The sequence below is a fragment of the Amborella trichopoda genome, chromosome 9 (genome assembly GCF_054954075.1).
Source record: "Amborella trichopoda isolate Santa Cruz 75 chromosome 9, AtrichopodaSantaCruz75HAP2 v2.0, whole genome shotgun sequence".
Taxonomy (NCBI): domain Eukaryota; kingdom Viridiplantae; phylum Streptophyta; class Magnoliopsida; order Amborellales; family Amborellaceae; genus Amborella; species Amborella trichopoda.
Window position 1 is genome coordinate 39413626 of NC_142344.1, and position 21934 is coordinate 39435559.

A 21934-nucleotide genomic window follows, 5' to 3' on the forward strand; every position below is an offset into this window, starting at 1 on the left:
TTAAGATTTTGAGAATCTAAAAAATTCAAATTTTCTTAGTTTCGACAAATATAAATTTCAGATCTAGAAAATCTAGAAAGGGCATTTAGGTCATTTTTTAAATGTTGACAAAATATTGTAATAACATATATAAAATGGTACCCTCTTCACGTAGTATCAGAGCCAGATTCATCTTTGCTGTGTCCATATATGTAAAATCAAATCTCTTACTCGTTCATGTTCTTTTCTACATGATAGAGTTTGTTGTTATGTTATTCAATTATATCTATTTATCTATGAGCAGCTAAATCGATCATGAATATGCACTGAGTTTTGTTGGTACTTCCAAGTGCCATTATGTTTAATCGGCTGACGTAACTATTTTTCTGTATTTGGAGAAGATTTGCAGTTTTGTTTGTTGCTCAAGCCTACTTTATTCGAGCCTTCTGTTTTTTATGCTTGTTGATCCGTCGTTTCTTAGTAAGCCTTTTTCTGTTGTTTCTCTGTACTTGTTGATCAAGAAATTTGAGCTTGCAACCTCTGATTTTACTGGTCACACTATGCACCTCAAGGTTTAATTGCTTGTTTTTACAACTTAGTGTTTAAACTCCAATTACTCTCTCTCATAGCATCTTGAGTTAGAGGGGGAGTATGAAAGGAAAGCATATATTGTGTACTAGGTTAATATGAAATGTGTATATTGTAATCAAAATATATATGGAAAGGGTAGGGCAAATATCTTGTAGTATATGGTAAGTCTGAGTATAGTATATGTATTTATGATTTATTTATTTATATTATTGTCATTTATACTTATCTATTTAAGATAATCTTGTATATTTATATTGATCAATAGACACTGAGTCTCTTAATAGAATCTTGAGACTCTTCAGACAAATTTTATAATCAGTAGTAGAAATAGATGGGGATTTTCTATGCGCAAGGTCGTTTTGTGATGGCGTTTCAAAGTGATGCTTTACTCTTATACAAATTGCAACCAAAAAGTATTGATAACTTATTAGGAGAAAAAAAAAACAAACAAAAAAGAGACCCATCAGGTAGCCATAATAAAATAAAATAAGGGATGTTATTGCATGCACAAGCTGTGGACACTTAAGGCTCAGATTAAATTAGCCTCATTCAAAGGTCATAAATGAATTTTATTTTTAAATTTAAAATGATATTAATGGGAATTTTCAATTTTAATTTTATTTTTATAATTAGAATTGAATACAAATAATAAAAAAATATTGACAAAATAAATTTAAAGGAGTTTTAGTTATTTTTATTTAAAGGTAGAAGAAGAGATAAAGCTGATTATTTGATTGATGAAAATTTGAGTTTGAAAATAATGTAGTTAATCTCTTTTGGTTATTTGGTTAATTCAAAAAAAAAATGAGATAGATTTATGAGAAATCTCATTTAATTAGATACAGTAGGTTAAGACAGAAGGCCAAAAGAGTTGGCCTATCCCCACCTGGAAGAATAGGATGTCTGACAAGGAGATTTTGAAATTGAATAGACTTGATCCGATGGAGTAGTTGAGTATTAGAAACAAGCTACAGCGCTTATTCTAGATAATTATATCGAAACACAAAATTAGTTGAAGATGACGAGGGAATTTGAAAGTCCAATGAAGCAGCTGAGTATTAGAAACAAGCTATAGCGCTTACTCCATGTAATTATATTGAAGCATTGGTTGAAGATGACGAGGTAATTCGAATAAGAATGCTGTTTTTTTTAATTTTCATTGTTTGTCCGAGCCATCAAATCAATTCTTACCATAAGAGTAAATTAAGAAATTTCTTTATATCCCTTTAATTATTTTTATTTAATTAGATTTATAAAAAAGAAACTACAGCCCAAAATTTACAGAAATATTTATTTAAATAAAAAATAAAAATAAAATATTAAAATTAAATTTTAGCCATTGATACCAGTTTGTGAAATCGCACCCTCCCACCCGTCCGCGTGACGTGGACAGTATACTTTCCCATGAAATAAAGTGGTGGGCTCGGGGGAGTAGGCTTAGGTTTTGTAAAAACAAAATAAAACCTCACCTCAAATCTTCATCCGGAAAATGGTGTAGAAAATCTTGTTTTAAAATTAATTTTCAACACCAACAATAAAATATAAAATTTTAAAATTAGTATAGATCTTGTGAATACATATTTTTGAGTGAAATGGGCATCTTAGATAATTTATTACAATATGCACTATTTTTAAAACTTAAAATTATAATTTTTTTCACTACCATAATGCTGAGATGTAAAGGTTTTGTGGTGCTTGAATTGTAACTTTGGATTAATTTTGAGGCAAGGGTGTATTTACTTTGATAGGGCTGCGGCCCTATCAAGCCATTTTCCAAGAACAAATGGGAATTGGCTGAGGAGTTGGGTGAGAGGAGAATATTGGGAATTGGCTGAGGAGTTGGGTGAGGGGAGAATATCTCCTTCTGTGACCACTACTTTCCCTCCTCCGTAAACATTCTCTGGATCACTCTCTCCTACTTTTGCCTCCCATAAACGATCTCTCTCTCTAAAACATTGGAATTGGGCACAGCAGCAGCTGCCCCTGTATGGCACCGCTGGCTCCTGCACTGGCGAGCATAGGCGCGGGCACGCTTGAGGTGATGGGCGCGCGCAGCTCCCTTCTCTCCTCTTTCCAAAGCCTCAGAAAACCCTACGGACCTTTTCCTCTCATCTGCGCAAACAGGCACCTGGAGACCATCTTTGCCGCCTTCTTCCGCTCGCTTCCCCATATTGTATACAGGCGCGAGTGCCTCCGCACAAGCGACGGGGGCAGCATTGCCCTCGACTGGCCCGCGGGCGACCGCGACAAGCTTCCATTGGATGCTCCACTCCTCATCCTCTTGGTACCCTCTCTCTCCCCCCAAGCTATTAAAGCTTACTTTTCTTTTTATATGAGACTATACAAATTGGAACCATAGTGTTAGTGAATTTTACGGCTTTAATTTTTTATTGTATAAACAAAATTATAAATTGGAGCTATTTTGGGGAATTTTCATGAAAATTCTGATTATTTTGATTTCAATACTGTAATTTGTACGCTATTGCTGAACTATTAAATTTTTGGTTTGAGATGGATGCTGGATTTGTCTTTTGGTTACCCTGGTTACAGTCGTTAAGAATATGTGCATTGATGGATTACACTTTTTGGGTATCACTGCGTTATGCTGTTACCGGGTTGTAGCCGGTTCCCAGCTTTGCATTATGCTTTGTGACATTTAGTCCGGAGCATTCCTAGACGTTCGTTAAAATCGAACATCTGCTGAGTCCCTGGACATTTGTGGATATATGTGGACAAGGACACATGGAAAGCTTTCCCTTTTATAAGAAGGGCTCTATCCTCCTTGTTTTGTACCCAGGTTGAACCGATCTCGACAGGAGTTGAAGCTCTTCTACTCCAAGCCCCTCCTTGCTCTCTCTGAGTTTCTCCCCTTCGATCTCCATGTGTAGAGACAATAATTCTGTTAAGCTTTAGACTATATAGTTAACAACTTAATTAACATCCGTAATTCCAGGTCTTATTATACCAGATCGGACCCTTTAGATTCACTGTGCCGCCATGTTTGATGGGATGAACTCAAAGGAACTTGAACAAGAGAATTTGAGACCTTTTGGGTCTGAGTGAATTGGCGTGCACTCGACGCTTACTGACCTGTGCTATTTTGTTCTAAGGTCATTGACACCTAGAATGGGTCCCATTTAAAACATGCTGACAAGACACACACCTTTAGCGATGGCCTATTTTGATGAAACCAATGTTTTTAATATCCATTTTTGTCCCCCATTATGGTATGCCCACACTTATGTTTTGGAGGACGCTATTTTTGCCTGACTGCATTATAACCATGCTTTTGTGATTTGGGACAAGCATCGTGTTTTGGGCAAGCTGTGTTCTTGCTACGCATCTATTGTGCATGCACATCTACAATTTTGCTAAACTGTGTTCTAGTCTTTTTGCTTTGCTCTTTGGGCCAAACTACATTATGGGTGTGCATCTATGTTTTGGGGCATACATTTGCATATTGGCAAACCTGATTTTGGCCCTGAATTCGTTTTTTGCTGCACATCTCTCTTTTAGCCAATCATAGTTACCAGGATCTTCCAATCAAGGGTTGATTCTGCTCTTGGATCTCGCTCTTGTGCTCCGGGGAAGGGAATCTTGATTCTCTACAACATTTAAAGTTATGAATTTTGATTGTTCCTACTAAGCAACAATACCTTGAATTACACAATCCAGATAGCCTAGTATTATATTATACTATAGAAATGTTATATAGTATAATAGTATGCTATAACAGTGTATTATAATCTAGCAGTTTACTATAGTATGGTAGTATATACCATATACCCGTGTTTTAAAAATCACTGATCTGGATCAGGAGTCATCTATCTAGATCAGGATTGGAGGGTGAATGGCATATTCTAGGTTTTAAAACACTAGCATACAGTATGGTCTGTATTATATATTTGAATATAACAATTTAGGGAAATTTGTCAACCAATGAATAATTGAATTTTTCTTGTGTATTACTTTGGGAAAACCCCATATATTTATACAACACTTTTTGGACGCGTATGTACGCGTTGGAGGATACAAACAAGGAACTAAAGATAAGTAGAGTTGTTACAACCTTATCCTATTCAACAAAAAAAGATACCCAAATATTTGCAATGCTTATCTATGATGTATTTTCTAACACTCCCACTCAAACTAATGTGTATGATCAACATCCATTCGTTCACCAAATAATCATGGCGCCCTCTAGTCAAGGACTTAGTGAAAGTATTAACAATCTAATCCTTGGAAGGAACATGAGGTAGTGTGATTTCTTCGTGTTCAAACTTTTCTCGAACAAAATGGCAATTTATCTCAATATGCTTAGTTTGTTCATGGAAAATTGAGCTGCTAGCAATTTTTATTGCGCTTTAATTGTCGCAAAACAATGGGGTTGGAGAATTCAAAATGATACCAAAATCTGTAACTAGTCGTCTGAGCCAGATAATTTCACCACATGCAGAAGACATAGCCCGATATTCTAATTCAGTATAAGACTTTGACACTGTTGGTTGTTTCTTGGATTTCCACGAAATCAGGGATGTCCTGAGAAAGACACAATAGCTAGTAGTGGAACTATGTGTATCTGGACAGCCGGTGAAATCAGCAATAGAATATGCTCTTAAGGTCAAGGACAAAGATCTATCCTATGAAAGGGCGATGTCAGGTGTGGATCGGAGGTAACGAATAATTCGATGAACAACAGTAAGATGAGATTTGCAAGGATCTGAAACAAACTGACTGACAAGCTGAACTGCATGGGCTATATTGAGTTGTGTCATAGTAGGATAGGCTAAGCTACTGAAAATCCTCCTATACATTGTTGGATCAATGATTGGGTCGTCATCAGTCTTTCTATATTTGACATTCATCTCCAATGGTGTGTCTACCTTCTTTCATCAGTGAATCCTACCAATGCTATGAGGTCCTTGGTGTATTTTCTTTGACTAAGTATATAGCCTTCCAGTGATTGGGAGATTTCAAGTCCTAAGAAATATGAAGTGTGACCCAAGTCCTTCATCTGGAAAGAATTTGGAGGACTTTGTTCAAGGCTTGTAGACTGTGATTATCATCTCTTGTAATTAAGATATCATTGATATAAATTAAGACAAAGACACGGTCGCTAGAAGAGGAGGAACTAAACAAGGAGTAGTCATTGCTATTTTGACGGTATCTTGCACACTGAAGAGTATTCTTTAGCTTTGCAAACCATGCCCGAGGTGCTTGTTTCAACTCATAGATTGCTTTTAGTAATTTATGCACCATATATAAGTAGACAAAGTAGGGTACTCTGGTGGCGGTCTCATATACATGGTTTCAGATAGATCCCCATGTAGAAAGGCTTTTTTGATGTCCATCTGGATTATATCCCAATTTTGTTTGGTAGCAACAACAATCAAAGTTCGGACAATGGCCATTTTAGCAACTGGTGCTTATCATAGTCGAGGCCATGCTCTTGATTGTAACCTTTTGCGACAAGTCTAGCTATGTATTGATCCAATGTGCCATCCGACTTAAGTTTGACAGTATAAATCCATTTGCTACTGACCACAGTATGACCTTTGGGAAGCGGGACCAAATCTCAGGTGTAGTTAGCTTCCAATGCCTCAATTTCAGTCTGCATTACTTGACTCCACTCTGCACTATCTGCTGCCTGTTTCTAAGAACTAGCAATGGAAGGGGGAGGAGTTGGAGTAGGTACAATACTTGTTTCCTGTGGTGGTGGTGAAGGCGTAATTGGAGAAGCTCTAGTCTATTGTTCAAATTGCTGTAAAGGGTTAGGAAATAAAGACAAGATGGAAGTAGTGGATGATGGAGTCAAGGACAATGATTGAGATGAACACACATTTTTAGAAAAATATGGAACATTTTTTAAAAATATCACATTTTGGGATATTCTCAATTTCTTAGCTTCCTAATCATAGCACCAATATCCTTTTTGTGTCTCCCCATATCCGAGAAACATGCATTTGACAGGCCTTGCATCTAGCTTTATCAGTCGAAGGTAAGAGAACAAAACATGTGCATCCAAAAATTCTAAGTAAAGAGTAATTAGGTTGATGCCCAAATAATTTTTCAAGTCGTGAAATATTATACAGGAGTGGGCAATCTATTAATTAAATATACTCCAGTTAAGAAGGCTTGTGCCCAAATACTTTAGTCATACTTGTATGAAGAAGAAGTGCCCTGGCTATTTATTGAATGTGTCTGTTCTTTCTTTCTGTAACACCATTTTGTTGTGGTGTATGAGGACATCTTCGTTGATGTAGACTGCCTTCTTTAGCCCAGAAATCATGGAATTCCTTTGACATATATTCTCCCCCTGAGTTGTGCGCAGAATTTTCACCCTCGTGTTAAATTGGGTGACCATCATTGCATGAAATTTCCTAAACACCTTTGAAAACTCAGACTTCCGATGCAAAAGGTATATCCAAGAATATCTTGACCAATCATCTATAAAAGAAATGAAATAATATTTTTCAGTTAAGGAAGCAACGGGTGCTGGTCCCCATACATCACTATGAATTAAATCAAAGGCAAAAACGACACGACTCTCATTAGAACTGAAAGGTAAATGTCACAGCTTTGGCACGAAGACAATCTGCACATGATTTATCTAGCACAGTCTTGATATCAATTTTAGTAAATAACACACCCGAAGAAAATAATGAAGTCAAATTCAAATTATGAGGATGACCCAAACGATAATGCCAGAGCCTCCAAAGTTTATTTGCAGAATTTATTTCAGAGACAAGGAGCAAAAAAACACTGAGTAGAGGATGACTCAGTTGCGCAGTCCATGACAAAGAGTTCCTCTTTCTAATGGCCTTTCCCAATCACCTTCTCGGTCCGCAGGTCCTATTTCAAGCAACCAGAAGTGGAAAAATAGACAATACCATTTTTTTTGACAAGTTGACCAACAAAAATTAGATTGGTTGGTAAATTAGGTGCATATAAAGCATTAGAAAGATATAAAAGGAGGAGAGTTAGGAGGTTTAATGAGCAATGTACCAACTTTTTCTACAGGAAGTGACTGACCATTTGCAATATGAACACTCTGGGTGCCCTTATATGGAACAACTTGTTTCAAAGATGTCAAGTTGCCCATCATATGATTGGAAGCACTAGAAGTTAATGCCAAGTTTGCAACTCAGACTTACTAAAACCAGAAACATGGAGAGCTTGTATGATTTGTTGTAGAAATTCAGGTGTAAGAGAGCTGATTAACTTTGAGAGGGGATGGATGGTAGTGCTCGCACAACAGAAGGTGGAGTAGGAGTAACAGAGGCCGTGTCTGAAGTGGTAATGACTGCAGCATATGCTTTAGGAGGTTGCTTCTAATTTTAGAGCCGCTTTCTGCACTGTGATTAAGTGTCCAGTCTCCTTGCAGTAATTGCAGACATTTTTCTTCTTGTAATTACTAGCCAAGTGTTTCATCTCTTGCCAATGATAACACTAAACTTTGCTTATATCCCGTCCTTTTCCTTTATTTGAAATAGCCAAAAGAGTAGAATCTCTGGAATAATCACCATGGATTGAAAGTGACTTTAAGCGAGTCTCTTCTGCTAGTGGTCCAGGAAGAATTTTATCAATATCATGGCTACCTTCTCGATTGAGAATAGCAGCTCACACACGCTTAAACTCAGACCCAGTTTCATTAAAAATTGACTAGAGCGTGAATGAATCTTAAGTTTGAGAACTGTATCCATAGCCCTTGTAGGAATCTCAACATCTATCATATCCATTTCATTCTAGATCATCATCATTGCAGCATAAAACTCTTGAATATCTTTTGATCCTTGTTTCAGGGAGTTCAATTCCTGCTCAAGTTGTAACATTCTTGCCTCATTCGTTTGCTGATATACACGCTTCAGGTATTCGCGTATAGCTTTTGCTGTGTGCAAAGGGCTCAGACTGGCTTTATGATCCATAACTTAACTTTTGCATTATTGGCTATTCATTTGGAATCAACAACTCTATTTGACCGTTCAACAACAAAAACATCAATTTAAACCAATAATTCTCGTCCTTCCAAAAAATTGCGTTGATAAGAGCCCCACAAAATATAGTTTTGGCCATTCAGCTTGACTGCTAGAATATAGGAATCCATTTTTGGTCACAAACAATACTGGGAAACATCCAATGCCCAAAACTTAACTGAAGAGCATCAACGGATGTCTCGCAAACTTTTAATTTTACTCATGATAATAAAGCCAAAGGGAAATAAGACTTTTATGTGCCAATAAAGGAAACCAAAAGAAACCACAGCCATGGGAACCAAACAATAAGCACCCCGTCAAGCATAGAGAAGCAATACGAACCAGGATGCACTCTACAAGAACCAACAAACTAGAGAACCATAGATGAACTAATCTATTGTTTTTGATGAAGAAAATACTGCAAGAACCAAAGTACTAGTGTGCAGCCAACTAGTAACTCCAACTAGCAAACTGGCACCACAAGCTAGTACATAAACTAGCACTAACGAAGCCCCACAAGAGAGAGTAGTTGTACACAGCAAGCAATCACAAACCAGGATAGGTATCTCAAGGAGAGCTGCTGTATGAGAGAGTAGCTTAGCAGCCATCCAAAATGCTAGAGAGAGAGAGAGAGAGTACCAAAGAGCAACTGTTATACGAGAGTAGCCCAGCAGCCACACTAAAAAACAGATAGAGAGAGACCACAGAGATTTTAGTGAAGTAAAACCCAAGAACCCAACAGTAGCTCAGCAGCCACACTAAAATAGAGAGAGAGAGAGAGAGAGAGAGACCACAAAGATTGTAGTGAAGTAAAACCCAAAAACCCAACCCAATTTGTCACAAAGAGAAGGAACAAAGTAGAGAGAACCCAAAGAGTTGGATGGACTTAAAACTAGAGAGAGAATAAAACCCAAAGAGAACCTACAATTCAAAAACCTAAGAGTTGGATGAACTGAAAACTAGAGAGAGAATAAAACACCAAATTTCTCAGAAGAAAGAGACCAAACCCCAAAGAAATAGAACACCCCAAAGACCTTATGAGCAAAAGTGACTAAGAAAGACCAAGCAAAAGTGATCATGAAAGACCAACCTCAATGGAAAACAATTGTGAAAACCACGAACAACAGGGTGCTCTACGACTTTGTCAAAAACTCCATATAACAGGTGTCGCAACTACTGCTCCTTGACCAAAATTGCATAAGTTGAGAGTGCTTATTTTTCTAGAGAGAAAACAAATATGCACAAAAATTGCTTTGATAGCATGTCAACAAATAAATAATCGTATTTTTCCTGTGTATTACTTTGGGAAAACCCCATATATTTATGAAACACTTTTTGGATGCGTATGTACGTGTTGGAGGCTACAAACAAGGAACTAAAGATGAGTAGAGTTGTTACAACCTTATCCTATTCAACAAACAAAGATACTCAAATATTTACAATGCTTATCTACGATGTATTTTCTATCAAATTTTCATTAATATGCCTTCTTTTTGTGCTGTTTATAAAATTTCCCTTGTATTTTGAATTTTAGACTCATGTTCTTTTCTTTGATTTTCTTATTTTTTCCCCAAAATGCCTTTCGTTGTGTACTCCAAGTTCCAACCAAGGTTTTTCTCTTTTTTTCTTTTCCTAGTTTTTGGGCTCAAAATTCTAATTTCGACCCAAGTTTTTTGCAAAGAAAGAGGGTTGAAGCAAGGAGTCACGATCCGGTCTTAAAAACTTGTAATCTTTTTTTAAATGGCCAGGTGGCATCTCCAACCTCCGAACTGGTTTCTTACACCTTTTTTTTTTGTAAGAAATGTGGGTCGAAACCCAAGTTGCCATCAATCTTAAATACATGTATTTTTCTTGATTGATTGGGATGGATCTCCAACTTCCAACCCAGTTTTTGACACTACTTTGTGTAAAAAGAAAAGAAAAGAAAAGAAAAGAAAAGACCAAATTAGAACATGAAATTCTGATCGGATCAATAAAATTCATAAGAAAGGGACATTAGTCAAAGTGGTGGGAATATTTTTTTAAATATCCCACAAAAGGGTTTTTTGTGAATACTGCCCTGAATTTAAATATAGTAGCATACAATACAATAGAGTAGAATATTCATGTATAACATACTATCAGAGTTTCAAAAAATGCTAGGCGACGCCTAGGCGGCTGGGGAGGTCCAGGCTGCCTAGAGCCTCGGTGGACGCTCAGAACCTGGGCGGCTCAATCGAAAGCAAAATGTCCATAGTCTAACAGTATAACTGTATAACATATAAGACAAGAGGTAGGGACGTAGGGCACATCAAATGTCTATAATACACATGTCCATAGAGCACATAGTCACATACACTACTCCATACTCCATAAGTCTATATCCAATTATGAATTATCTAGAGTCCACACTCCACACATAGTTAAAACTTAAAATTTACAAACCAAAGTTACCAAACCAGTGAACCACAAATGCACAATACACAACCAAGCGGAGGAAAACAAAAATAAAAGAAATATAATATATAGACTTGAAGACTCAAAATACTCTTCAATCATCATCAGAAAAAATACGGTCAGCTGCATCTACATCATATGCATCGGAGCCGAAGCCATCATCATCGAAATCATCTCACTCCTCGACATAACCCTCGTCCTTTGGGAAGAAGATCTAGTGACCCTAGGAGGGTCGGCAGATGTCCCTGAGGCCTTCATGATCATATCTCATGTCAATCCTTCATGCTTCTCAACCTGATTATCATCAACCAACCACTCCATAGCATTGTCCATATTTTTTGATCTGAGGGGGTGTCCTTCAAGTATTGATTGTACTTGACATAGACTATCATTGAGCCTCTTTGATTCAAACATGTTCCTTTTCTTTGTATGAATATAATAAAATCAAATGTGAGTGAAACTAATTAAAATACTTAAATATATAATAGTAATGCTACAAAACTACAAATTTACAACTGACATACGTAAACTAAGAGTCTAAGACTAAATAACTAACTAACTATAACTAATAACTATTAAAATACTAAATTGCTAATACAAATTACCATCTCAAAAGTACTCAAATTCCACAAATTATCATCTCAAAAGCACTCCAATTTCGCTCACACCCAGACGAGGTAGTGGTTAGGCTTAAGATCCGAATAGCCAACTTTTGTAAATTTGGAGCACTATACTCATGTTGGCTTCACCCATTGGCTACAAATTGATTGTGAATTACAAATTTACAATTGTTAATTATATATGAAATATTAAGATATGAATAATAGAATTATAGATTTATAGAGTATGGAAAACAAACTACAAAACATGAAATGGAACTTGAACTTGAGGAACTTAAGAATATTATTACTTGGATCAGTTTTGGTCCTTTGCCTCATCGCCATTGGACGCCCAAAAAACTTTAATCCACACTGGTAACTTATTAGCTCATCAACGCATATAATATCTTGGATATCCAGAATAGGGACTAGCACATCTACACAATTATTAAATCTAGTCTTAATTGTGTCATTTGTGCGTATATCCCTATCAACATAAAAAAAAGCTGGGTTCAAAATATAACCAACTGCATCCAATGGTTGATGTAGCCGCGTATCCCACTTCTCATCAATAATATCCTAAATAAGCTTATCGGCTCACATCATCATTTAAGTTTTGGGTTATCTCTCTCCTGCATCTCTCCATTGTCGCATATATGTAGCCCTTAGAAGGCTTGTAACTATCAACCAAGAGAATGACTGTGACAAGTAGAAAAAATACCTTAAGGGTGCCCTTCACCCCTCTCCAAAAAGCCTTAGAAAGGGTAATGTCTCTCATCTTCTTCCTAACCTGATCCTTGGACCACTTGCTTGCTCTCCAGTCATTCGAGGTAAACATCTTGCTTCAACTGGACACTCTTCGAATGAATGATATCTAGGCATAAGTACCAGGTCGCAAATCTCGTGACCCCAGGCCTCACAATCTCTTTCGTCTTTTTAAATCTGCGCATCATGCTGAGAGTGAGAGTGTGGATATAAATGAAATTCATAACTTACTTTGCCTTCTTCACTGCACCTGAAAATTCACTCAAACCTCCAAGAGCCTCAAGCATGAGGTCTATACAATGTGTTGCACACAGTGTATTCTAGGGTAAGTTATTCGCAACAAATTAGCAGTAGCAACGTTAGGAGCAGCATTATCTGTGAGAATCTGTATAACATGCTGCTCCCTAACCTCCTTGATTCCCTTCTCCATAATTTGGAATATGTAATGGGCATCACGGTTATAATCAAATGCATCAATAGACCTAAAAAAAACAGTCCCTAAAGGACAATTCACCAACAAATTCATCTGGCTTCTTCTCTTCCTATCACTCCAAGTATCGGTCATAACAGAAACTCCATATTGAGCCCATGCTTGCTTCTTAACATCAACAATATCCCTCGTGATGATACTCACCTCTTTTTTTAAAAAAGGTTCTGAAAGCTCATATGGGGTTGGGGGTTTCATCTCAGGGCCAAATTGGCCAATTGCCTCTACCAAGGTATAGAAGCTGCTTAGGCGAGTGGTATTGATAGGAGTGCTCGCCTCATAAAACCATGTAGCAACATATTGTGCAACTCTATCTCTCTCTACTTTCTTGAGTCTATTTTCAATGGTGGTTTGCTTATTTGTTTTCTCTCCTGCAATCTCAGGGTTAAGCCAGGGTAAAAAACAATCCATATACCCTCTAACTTGAGGCCTCTTAGGCGCGCACTCCCAAAAGCAATTACAACTCCTTTTCCTTTGCCCCTAATTTGGGATTGTTGTTTTACCTCTTGACACCTCTCCCCATTCTGATCACTATCATCATCATCATAATTGATCCGAACCCCAAACCTCATCTTTGCTATGGATGCTTGTCTCTCCTCTTTTTTCATTTTTACAAGACGCATAAGTTTTTTATCTCCTCTTAACGGCATCAGGAACTTTTTTACATGGGGCAACATCCCCCTTGATACCGGCAAGATGTTTCTTGAACCGGTTTATGCCCCCTTTTGTATCATTTTCACAAAAATTGCATCTTATACAATTTTTATCCAAAGGATTCGGGTTGTAGCCATATTTCCTACCCGGATCACCACTTTGATTAGATCCCGAAGAAGACATCTCAAAATAATATAAACAATTTAAAAAATAAAAATTTTCATTAACTTTGATTGCTTGATCTCCAAACTTCCACTTCTAAGGTGTTTTCTAAGATCAAATCTTCTAAAAACCCCTCTAATAGACGTCTAAAACTTCCAAAACTAAATCTAATATCAATAGGTGATACTTGGATCGATTTTTTGTAATCCTTCGATCCTATGGCAATCACAAAAATTAGTTTTTTGGAGTTTTTCTCTATCTAAAATAGGCTCTAATGCGGTATAGGTTTTAAAAGAACCTAAAACCCACAATTTTCCCCCTTTTTTTTATTAAAAAACGATCTAAAACTGTCGCTCAACGAGGGGCATTTCTGCCCCTAGGCGGGTGCTGGCCCTGGGTGGTAACTCAGGGGTGGGTGTTGGGCACCTTCTTAGGCAGGTTCTCAGGCAACTAGGCGGCCACCTAGGGTAGGCTGCCTGGGCCTGGGCGAGGCGGTCGCCTAAGTGTTGGGCGGTCCGCATTTTTAAACACCGCATAGTATTATAGTATAGTGTAGCAGCATATTGTCATATTGTGTAATAGTATATATTTCTATTCTAGTTAAGTGCTGTCAACGACATTGATTTTTAACTTGATGGAGCTCGGTCTGTATAATTTATCATTCAATCATAATTAAGTTTGGATTGAGCTCACCCACATAGTGGGATTGAGATGCCTAGACTTTAGGGTGTACTTACCACGCTTTCTTTTATGGGGAACTTCCTGCTTATGATGATCCTGCAATCCTGATCTTGGATCTCATATGATCTCAATCCCTAGAACTATGGGCCAAATTGCATTTTGCCATGCATTTGCTTTTTGGGCCATATGTGTTTTTTTTGTCCAAAAGGACGGACTTGTTATTTTAATAATTGTTCACCATTTTCTCTATAAGTTTTAAACAAAACTTGAACTCATGTTATTCTTGAGGTATTGGAAAACTTATGGATTCAAATGAGCTAGGCTGGGTCAACTCTGTATCTAAATACCTACATTCCAACACCATAACCTTAATTAGTTGCATGCTAAACTCGCTGCCCACTGGTTTTTTTATCTGCATTCTTAGGTTCCCTATGCCCTCTGTTAAGTACTGACTTAATCCTTTGATTCCACGAGGTCACTAAACATCGGTAAGTCCTTGGCCTGAGATCAAATCTTATTTTTAAGCTTAACATTATGTTCCCTTAATACACCAAATAAAACGTAAACCATTGCTTGTGGTGTGGTCTTGTATCCTAAGTTTGATGCCCTCATTCCCCCAAGGTATTAAGTTTGTAGTTATCCCTTGTCTTGATGTTGGGCTTTGTGATTTGGGTCTCTCACTCAGCTCCACTATTAAGCCTAACGAATTCATGAAGTTTAATGCATAACTCTTATTCCCCAGGTTTCAAGTTTAGGATAAATCTTTGGGCCAAGATCATGCTTTGCATCCACACGTTTTTTTTGCAGCTCTTATTACTAAGTTTGACAGACCTTCTTCAGGCCACCCACTTTGCTTTACTACACTGCTCTGATCCCAACATTATCACTGCTTGCAATTTGCGTTCTGCTTGTATAGCATCCTTGGAATATAGGTTTTCTTTCTATGAGAACATGTAATTAACAGCTGTATTCCAGTGACAAGTCCAAAGCAGTGTGCACTCAAACAAATACTTCTAATATGGATCCACTATACTCCTTGCTTGCTTTATATTTTCTCTGCTTAGCAGACAGGTGAACCCCTATGTGCGCATGCAAAAATTAGGTGCAACAGCAGATATAGAGGAAATTCTGAGTTTCTCTTTCTCTATATATGTGTGCAAATGTGTTTTTCTTATATCCATTCTGTTGAGCCTTTTTCAACATCTCTTGTTTTACATGTGGCCATTTTGTAGTTTGTACAGTCCCCTGGACTTATTAAGTACCATTTCCAAACAGATATAATCACACTTTAGCCTGTGGCCTAACTATGTCTTCTTTGTCAGAGCTTCAGTGGGTGGTATGTGGACTGAAAATGATAGGATCGTATCAGTGCTAAGTTTCTCACCTTTGGCATTTGTATATCTCTTGGGGATTCTCCTAAATCTTTTCAATGATACTGTGTCCATGACTAGTTCAACAATAAAATACAAAACTATGTCTTGCGTTTGTTCTGTTATTTTGTTGCATTTTGCTCTATTTGATGTTCGATTTCAAGACACTTCATTTATTCTCTTTATGGATACATCATAAGATCGATAATAAAAGGCACATAGTGCTGCTATTTTTAATGATAGGATGAAGCACATTGACATTGATTATTATATTCTTTGTAGAAGCTATTTAGTGGAGCTATTAGTTTTCCATATGCTTTATTTTTAGAGCATGTTACAAAGTTGTTAATTCTCACTATTTAAAGCTAGGCATGATTATTGAATGATCAAGTTTTCATTTATATGAACGGATCCTTCATTGTGAGGGTAAGCATTGGATATAGATGAATGTGGTATGTTTTCTGATAGTAGTTGAGGAGACAAACTCATGTATTTTTTTCACAGAGGTCCTCCTAATGATGTTTTGGCCATACCTACCTTTTATCTGCAAGTGTAATGATATGGTGGTAAATTAAGGGTATCTCTGTCATCCAGTGTGCTCCAGTTTGATGCTTTCACTAAATCATCTTCTGATCCTTTTGGTTAGAACACAGAAAATTACATTGGATCTTACAATAGTTTTTCTGATGATGGCATAGCTTATAACAAATAATTAACTAAAGCCTTCAAACTTTTTTAAAGTGAGTAACTTTTTATGATGCAATCATCATGACATTAAACTTTTTTTTTAAAAATCTTATATGATATTCCATGTAACTTTTATGATGATGTATCGAATCTTTTGGTTCTCTCTACATGTGCATTTGAGAAATTTATTTATTTTTTATGCAGATATTTCTCATGCATTTTGCCAAAAAATTTGCTTTTGGTCAAGTTATTCTAGCTTAACACTGTGCTAGTCTCCAAGAGTACTGGATGTTGTTGACTTCATGGCCTGTATTTTCCCTCTAGTTATGTTATATCAAAGCTTCAAATTGTGATATTCAAATTTAGGTCAGTTTTTGGAATTGACTTGCTGTTCTGCATCCTTACACTCAAGTATTTAATGTTTTTTGGCTCTGGAGAACTAACCCTCAAGTTCAGACGTGAAACTTAATTTTACAGTGATATTTCAGCCAGGTCTGACAGGAGGGAGTGAGGATACTTATGTAAGGCACATGCTTTTACGGGCCAGGAAAAAAGGATGGCGAGTTGTCGTATTTAATAGTCGTGGTTGTGCTGATAGCCCAGTCACTTCACCTAAGGTACTTATTCTCATAGGTTACTTGTTGCAAAAGGGTCCCCTATATTCAACTAAAATTTACTTAACATGATTTAAAAGTTTTGAGTTAAAATGTAGCATCTTTGGAGTCCAGTCTTTTTTATGTTTTGGCTATATTTTGGAGCATTTTGGTAGCATATCTTTTGAAAGCATTTTAATTGTCTTGACTTTTTGGACCAATAGATTGGGAACATTTGATGGCTTCATTGTTTGGAGCTCCAATAATGCCCCAAATCTACTGCCGTTGTATAAAAGCGCTTTAAAAAAGGGGCTGGCTATAATTTGGAGCAATTTTGTTGTGAGAAAGTAGCTAACGTTTCATTGCTATGCGATTCAGGTTTGAGTTGAAAGGTAGCTTTTGTGGTTATTGGGCTTTCACGAAAATGCATCAACTTTGTTTTAATAAAAAGCTGGAAGATTCTTATATTCGAAATAGACGTCTATACAAGAGGAATTGTGGGGGACAAGATTACTATTTTTAGGAATCAAGATTCTAGCAGAATCAAGATCCCTACAAATGGAATTGAGATTCCTAGCTCGTTGGAATCGAGTTTTGACCTAGCTGGAATTGATTAATATGGATTCAAGATTCCTCTATTTATGGAATCGAGATTCCGACATCCTTAGAATTGAGAGGGGAACTGAGAGGGGTACAATACATATCTGAATGCCTGTCATATGCCATGCATGTTTATATTATTTATATTACATTATTTCTAACATCTTGGAGTTACAATCTATCTATAGGATCAATACGATTCACACTTAAAGAATTTAGTAGAGAACGTGGACCACCACTTTGGTTTCTATTGGCCATTTCATGCCAAAAAAGATTACACATTGCAGGAGATTAATTGTCTAGCTCGAGTAGTTTGATGCATTAAAAACTTCTAAATATCACTTCAAGAAAGTAAAAAGAAAAAAAAAAGGGGGGAAGTGGTGGAATTTAGGTAAATTTGGAAATCAATTTCAATAAGTGTAGAATCGAGATTCACCAATTGCGGAATCAAGAATCAATAAATATTGGAAACGAGATTCTATAAGTATTGGAATCAAGATTCTAGACTTCACAGAAACAGGTTCCGTAAAGATTTCTAATCTGAATCGCCGAATTGGGTTTTCGAATCGGAATCGCAATCTTTGGTGAGAGATTTGGGTAACTATGATCTGTCTCGTCCTTCTTTTTGTGCTTTGGCTATTTTGATAGAGACATGGTACCTTTATTTTACTATATGTGAGTGGCTAACTTGATTTATCACGATATGAAAATTTGACGACATTTACTTTTTATATTTTGTCATGTGAAAGTGCGTCCAGGAAAAAACTCTTTCAATGAAAGAACAGGCTTTCCAATCGTTCTTTGTTTTGTAGATTTTCAAGGTCTAGCTGGAGAATTATTTACTTGGAGATAAACACAAGTATTTATATTCTTTATTATAGTTAGTAAATATTTTATATTCATTATTATAGTTAGTAAATACTTATAACTGCAAGACCTTTTTCCATATACCCATAGAGATGAGGAAAATTTAATGTCACATTAAAAAAGCTTGATTGGTTTATTAATAGTTAATAAATGACTAGTGTCCTCTTTTGATGCTTGTGAAGGAAACTGAGTCGAAATTTTATCATTGGAAATTTTTTTTCATGTGTGGTATCATTATGATAAAATGATCTCTATTGTGTCAAATACTATAGATGGCTTGGTATAACCTTGTTTCACATAATTTATTTTCAATATTTGTCCTTGAACTGTAGTTTTACTCAGCTTCATTTACAGAAGATCTTCGTCAAGTGGTGGAGCATGTTGGGACTTGCTATCCAAAGTCTAATATATATGCGGTTGGCTGGTCTCTTGGGGCAAATATTCTTGTACGATACTTGGGTCAGGTAATATACTGCGTACACAATTTATTTTTTTTTTCTTTTTCAATTTGAGTTAATTTTGTCAGTCAAAATTTTTGGCCATTGTAGTGGCAAAAATGTTGGTTTAGCTGTAGTGCTGTCAAGATTTGTCCTCCAGATATTAGAGTCACAGTGTAACCAATGTAATGGTTTTCCCTTCCATGAATTTTACTTTTCTTCAAGTGTAATGTTTAGATTACTTCTTTAACTAGTTTCTGGCAATTATTTAGTAACTTGTTATAAATAGATGTGAAATAAGGCATAAAATGTTTTTGTCTTGTAAAGGAATCCAGTTTTTTTTGAAGGTTCTGGAAAGTCGAAATAAAATATAAGATTTGCATGTTCAAAAAGAACTAAAATTTTATTTTTGGGTGTTTATACATAGAGATGATGGAAACACAAAACAGGGAAGGGGGTATTTTATGCGTAAATGCAACTGCTTGGATCCAGAGTTTTATGCTATAATGTAAGAGAATTTGTGGACTGCTTTTGGCCAATGGCCTTTTCACTACTTGCAATTTGTAGGCTTTTCCTTATCATCCTTCTATTTAATTTTTGCATATATGTTGCCGGGGATTTCAGGCTAATGCAAAACTCAATCGCTATTTGATGGCTAACACCCTTAAGTCCTTTCTAATCACTATTTGATGGTTAACACCCTGAACTCCTTTCTAATCACTATTTGATGGTTAACACCCTTAACTCCTTTCTATTTCATAAGTTGAAAAGCAAGGTTTTTACAATCCTCCAGGCACTAATAAAGTTGGAGTTTATTACCTCTACATGATTTACATTTCTGATAGATCTTCATGGATTCACGAAACAAGTAAGATATTTTATATGTTATTGTAATGCATAAGAGATGTTGGGATAATGGACTAATAAAAATTTGTGTTTAATGATAGGTTCCTGCCTTGTTCTTTATTGGACGTCTTCTCTCAATCTTTGAGAACTCACTTCTTTCTTTGTTTTCTGCTGACCAAAAAAAGGAGAATTTTTTTATTTGTTTCTCTGATCACTATTGTTTAATTCTCTTTCCTGCTTTCTTGCAGGAAGCTCATTATTGCCCTCTCTCTGGAGCAGTATCCTTATGTAATCCTTTTAACTTGGTGATGGCAGATGAGGATTTTCATAAGGGGTTCAATGTCATATATGATAAAGCCCTTGCAAAAGCACTTTGTAAAATTTTAAAAAAGTAAGCTTTACATGTGTTTAGAATTTGATTTTTTTTCCCCTTATATGGTCACTAAATACGTAGTGGAATGGTCAGTTTAGGTGAAAAGTGAGAGTGTTGAGTTTTGGTTATATTTATGCAGGCATGCTCTTCTATTTGAAGAGATTGGTGGGGAGTACACCATCCCTTTGGCAGCTAAAGCAAAATCTGTCCGGGAATTTGATGAAGGGTTAACACGTGGTATGTAAGATTCCATTGTGCTTATCAAGCTAACTGATGTCTTTGTTGGCATGATATTGGCTATTCTTTCCTTTGTAACTGCAGTCTCCTTTGGTTATAAGTCGGTAGATGATTACTATTTTGATGCTAGCAGTTCACGCTCTATAGCACATGTACACACATCGTTGTTGTGCATTCAGGTAATGCTTGTGCATCATATATCTTTGAACATTATTCTTGGAGAAATATGCTATAACCCTAGGGACTTTGATAGATATGTTCTTTAGTACATCATCACCATTCAGATGGTTGATGGCGATGATGAGAAAATGGTACCCACCAGAGTAAGACATGATCCATGGTGGATTCCACTCTTTCTTCATCAATGGCTATTGCGTTAATGGACCGCATGGACTATGGTTTTTCTATAGTCCTTCAGAGTATAGTATACTTTCCCAATTTCTTATTCTTGGTGATGATTAGCATTATGACTTGTAAACTATTGGTTTTATGATTATTTTTCCAAAAACAAAAAGAAGTATTTCTTTCATGATTAACATTATGACTTGTAAACCTTTTTTGGTATTTGTTTTGTGATGTGCAGGCTGCAAATGATCCTATTGCACCTTCTAAGGGCATTCCTCGTCAAGAAATCGAGGTGCATAAGCTCTTATCATTCTCTCTAACTGGTCAAACATAGTTGGGCAACTTTTTTGTAATATATTTTATATTTTTAAACTAGTACTAACATTTTTGTTTAGATTTTTAATTCCGGTCCAATTGGTTCAACCGTGGTTTGACTAGACCAGACCCATCATTGGTTTGGTGGATGGGCAATTCCTAATGATAGTGCCCAGCGTAGTTAAGTGCCATAACACTAGTGCTACCTTAGGCATTAAAGGAGCAACTCATTGGAACAACAATTCCTCCGCTAAGGCTGGTTATACTCATATAAAGCCAAACAAGTTCAACATAAGGGACCAAATTTGAATAGCAAATGGAAAATTGTCAAACAATTGCTTGACATGAGAACATTAGGAAGATGTTTAGGATGATAATACTGTTAAAAAAGGTAATTTGTTTCCCTCTATAATTCAATCACCGCTTCTCTCTCTTTCTGGAATCTTCCTCAAAAGGCGGTGCAAAAGAAAAAAAATGGAAGGCGGTGTGTAAAACCGCCACAGGAAAGCTCTCTATAAGGCAGTGGACCATATTGTTATTTTAAGCAATATGATATGGGGGTACTACAATCTATAAGAAGGGATGTAAAGCGTGTAAAGCAGAGTGAAGTGCGTGTGAAGGAAAAACGAGAGCAAAAAAAAAATGTCAAATGTGAGTGTGGTCTTCAAGACCACACTATATCACTGTAACCTGTCATATCCTTTACTTCAAATATAATAGTGAAATCTTTTTGTGCATGAATACTGCTTCCTCTTTACCCCAATTATCTTTCTTTGTTATTTTCCGATCAAATTATTATATCAACGCTTCCGCAAATTTCCTACATTTGGTATCAGAGCCTAGATTTGTGCTTCCTAAAAGACCCCTTTTACCTATGGCATCAACCTCGGGTATGAATTACACCCAAAATCTAATACCCATCCTAGATGGAGAAGAT

The 21934-nt window shown here is 36.5% G+C and overlaps 1 protein-coding gene across 5 annotated transcripts in view; it reads left to right on the forward strand.

Annotated features, from left to right (window-relative positions):
* The first annotated feature begins 2527 nt into the window (after positions 1-2527).
* The window catches only part of LOC18438905 (esterase/lipase/thioesterase family protein), a 29440-nt gene continuing 10033 nt past the window's right edge, over positions 2528-21934 (forward strand). Inside the window, exons 1-8 of one of the 5 annotated variants that reach the window (XM_088848232.1) lie at positions 2528-2854; positions 16589-16750; positions 16873-17001; positions 18777-18908; positions 19976-20118; positions 20240-20337; positions 20422-20516; positions 20921-20974. In XM_088848232.1, coding sequence (XP_088704358.1) covers positions 16915-17001; positions 18777-18908; positions 19976-20118; positions 20240-20337; positions 20422-20516; positions 20921-20974 — 609 coding nt within the window. In that variant the 5' untranslated portion in view covers positions 2528-2854; positions 16589-16750; positions 16873-16914. Of the gene's footprint in view, positions 2855-16588; positions 16751-16872; positions 17002-18776; positions 18909-19975; positions 20119-20239; positions 20338-20421; positions 20517-20920; positions 20975-21934 lie in introns of those variants that run through there. The other 4 variants (XM_006849081.4, XM_088848233.1, XM_088848236.1 and 1 more) reach the window with 4 other exon arrangements.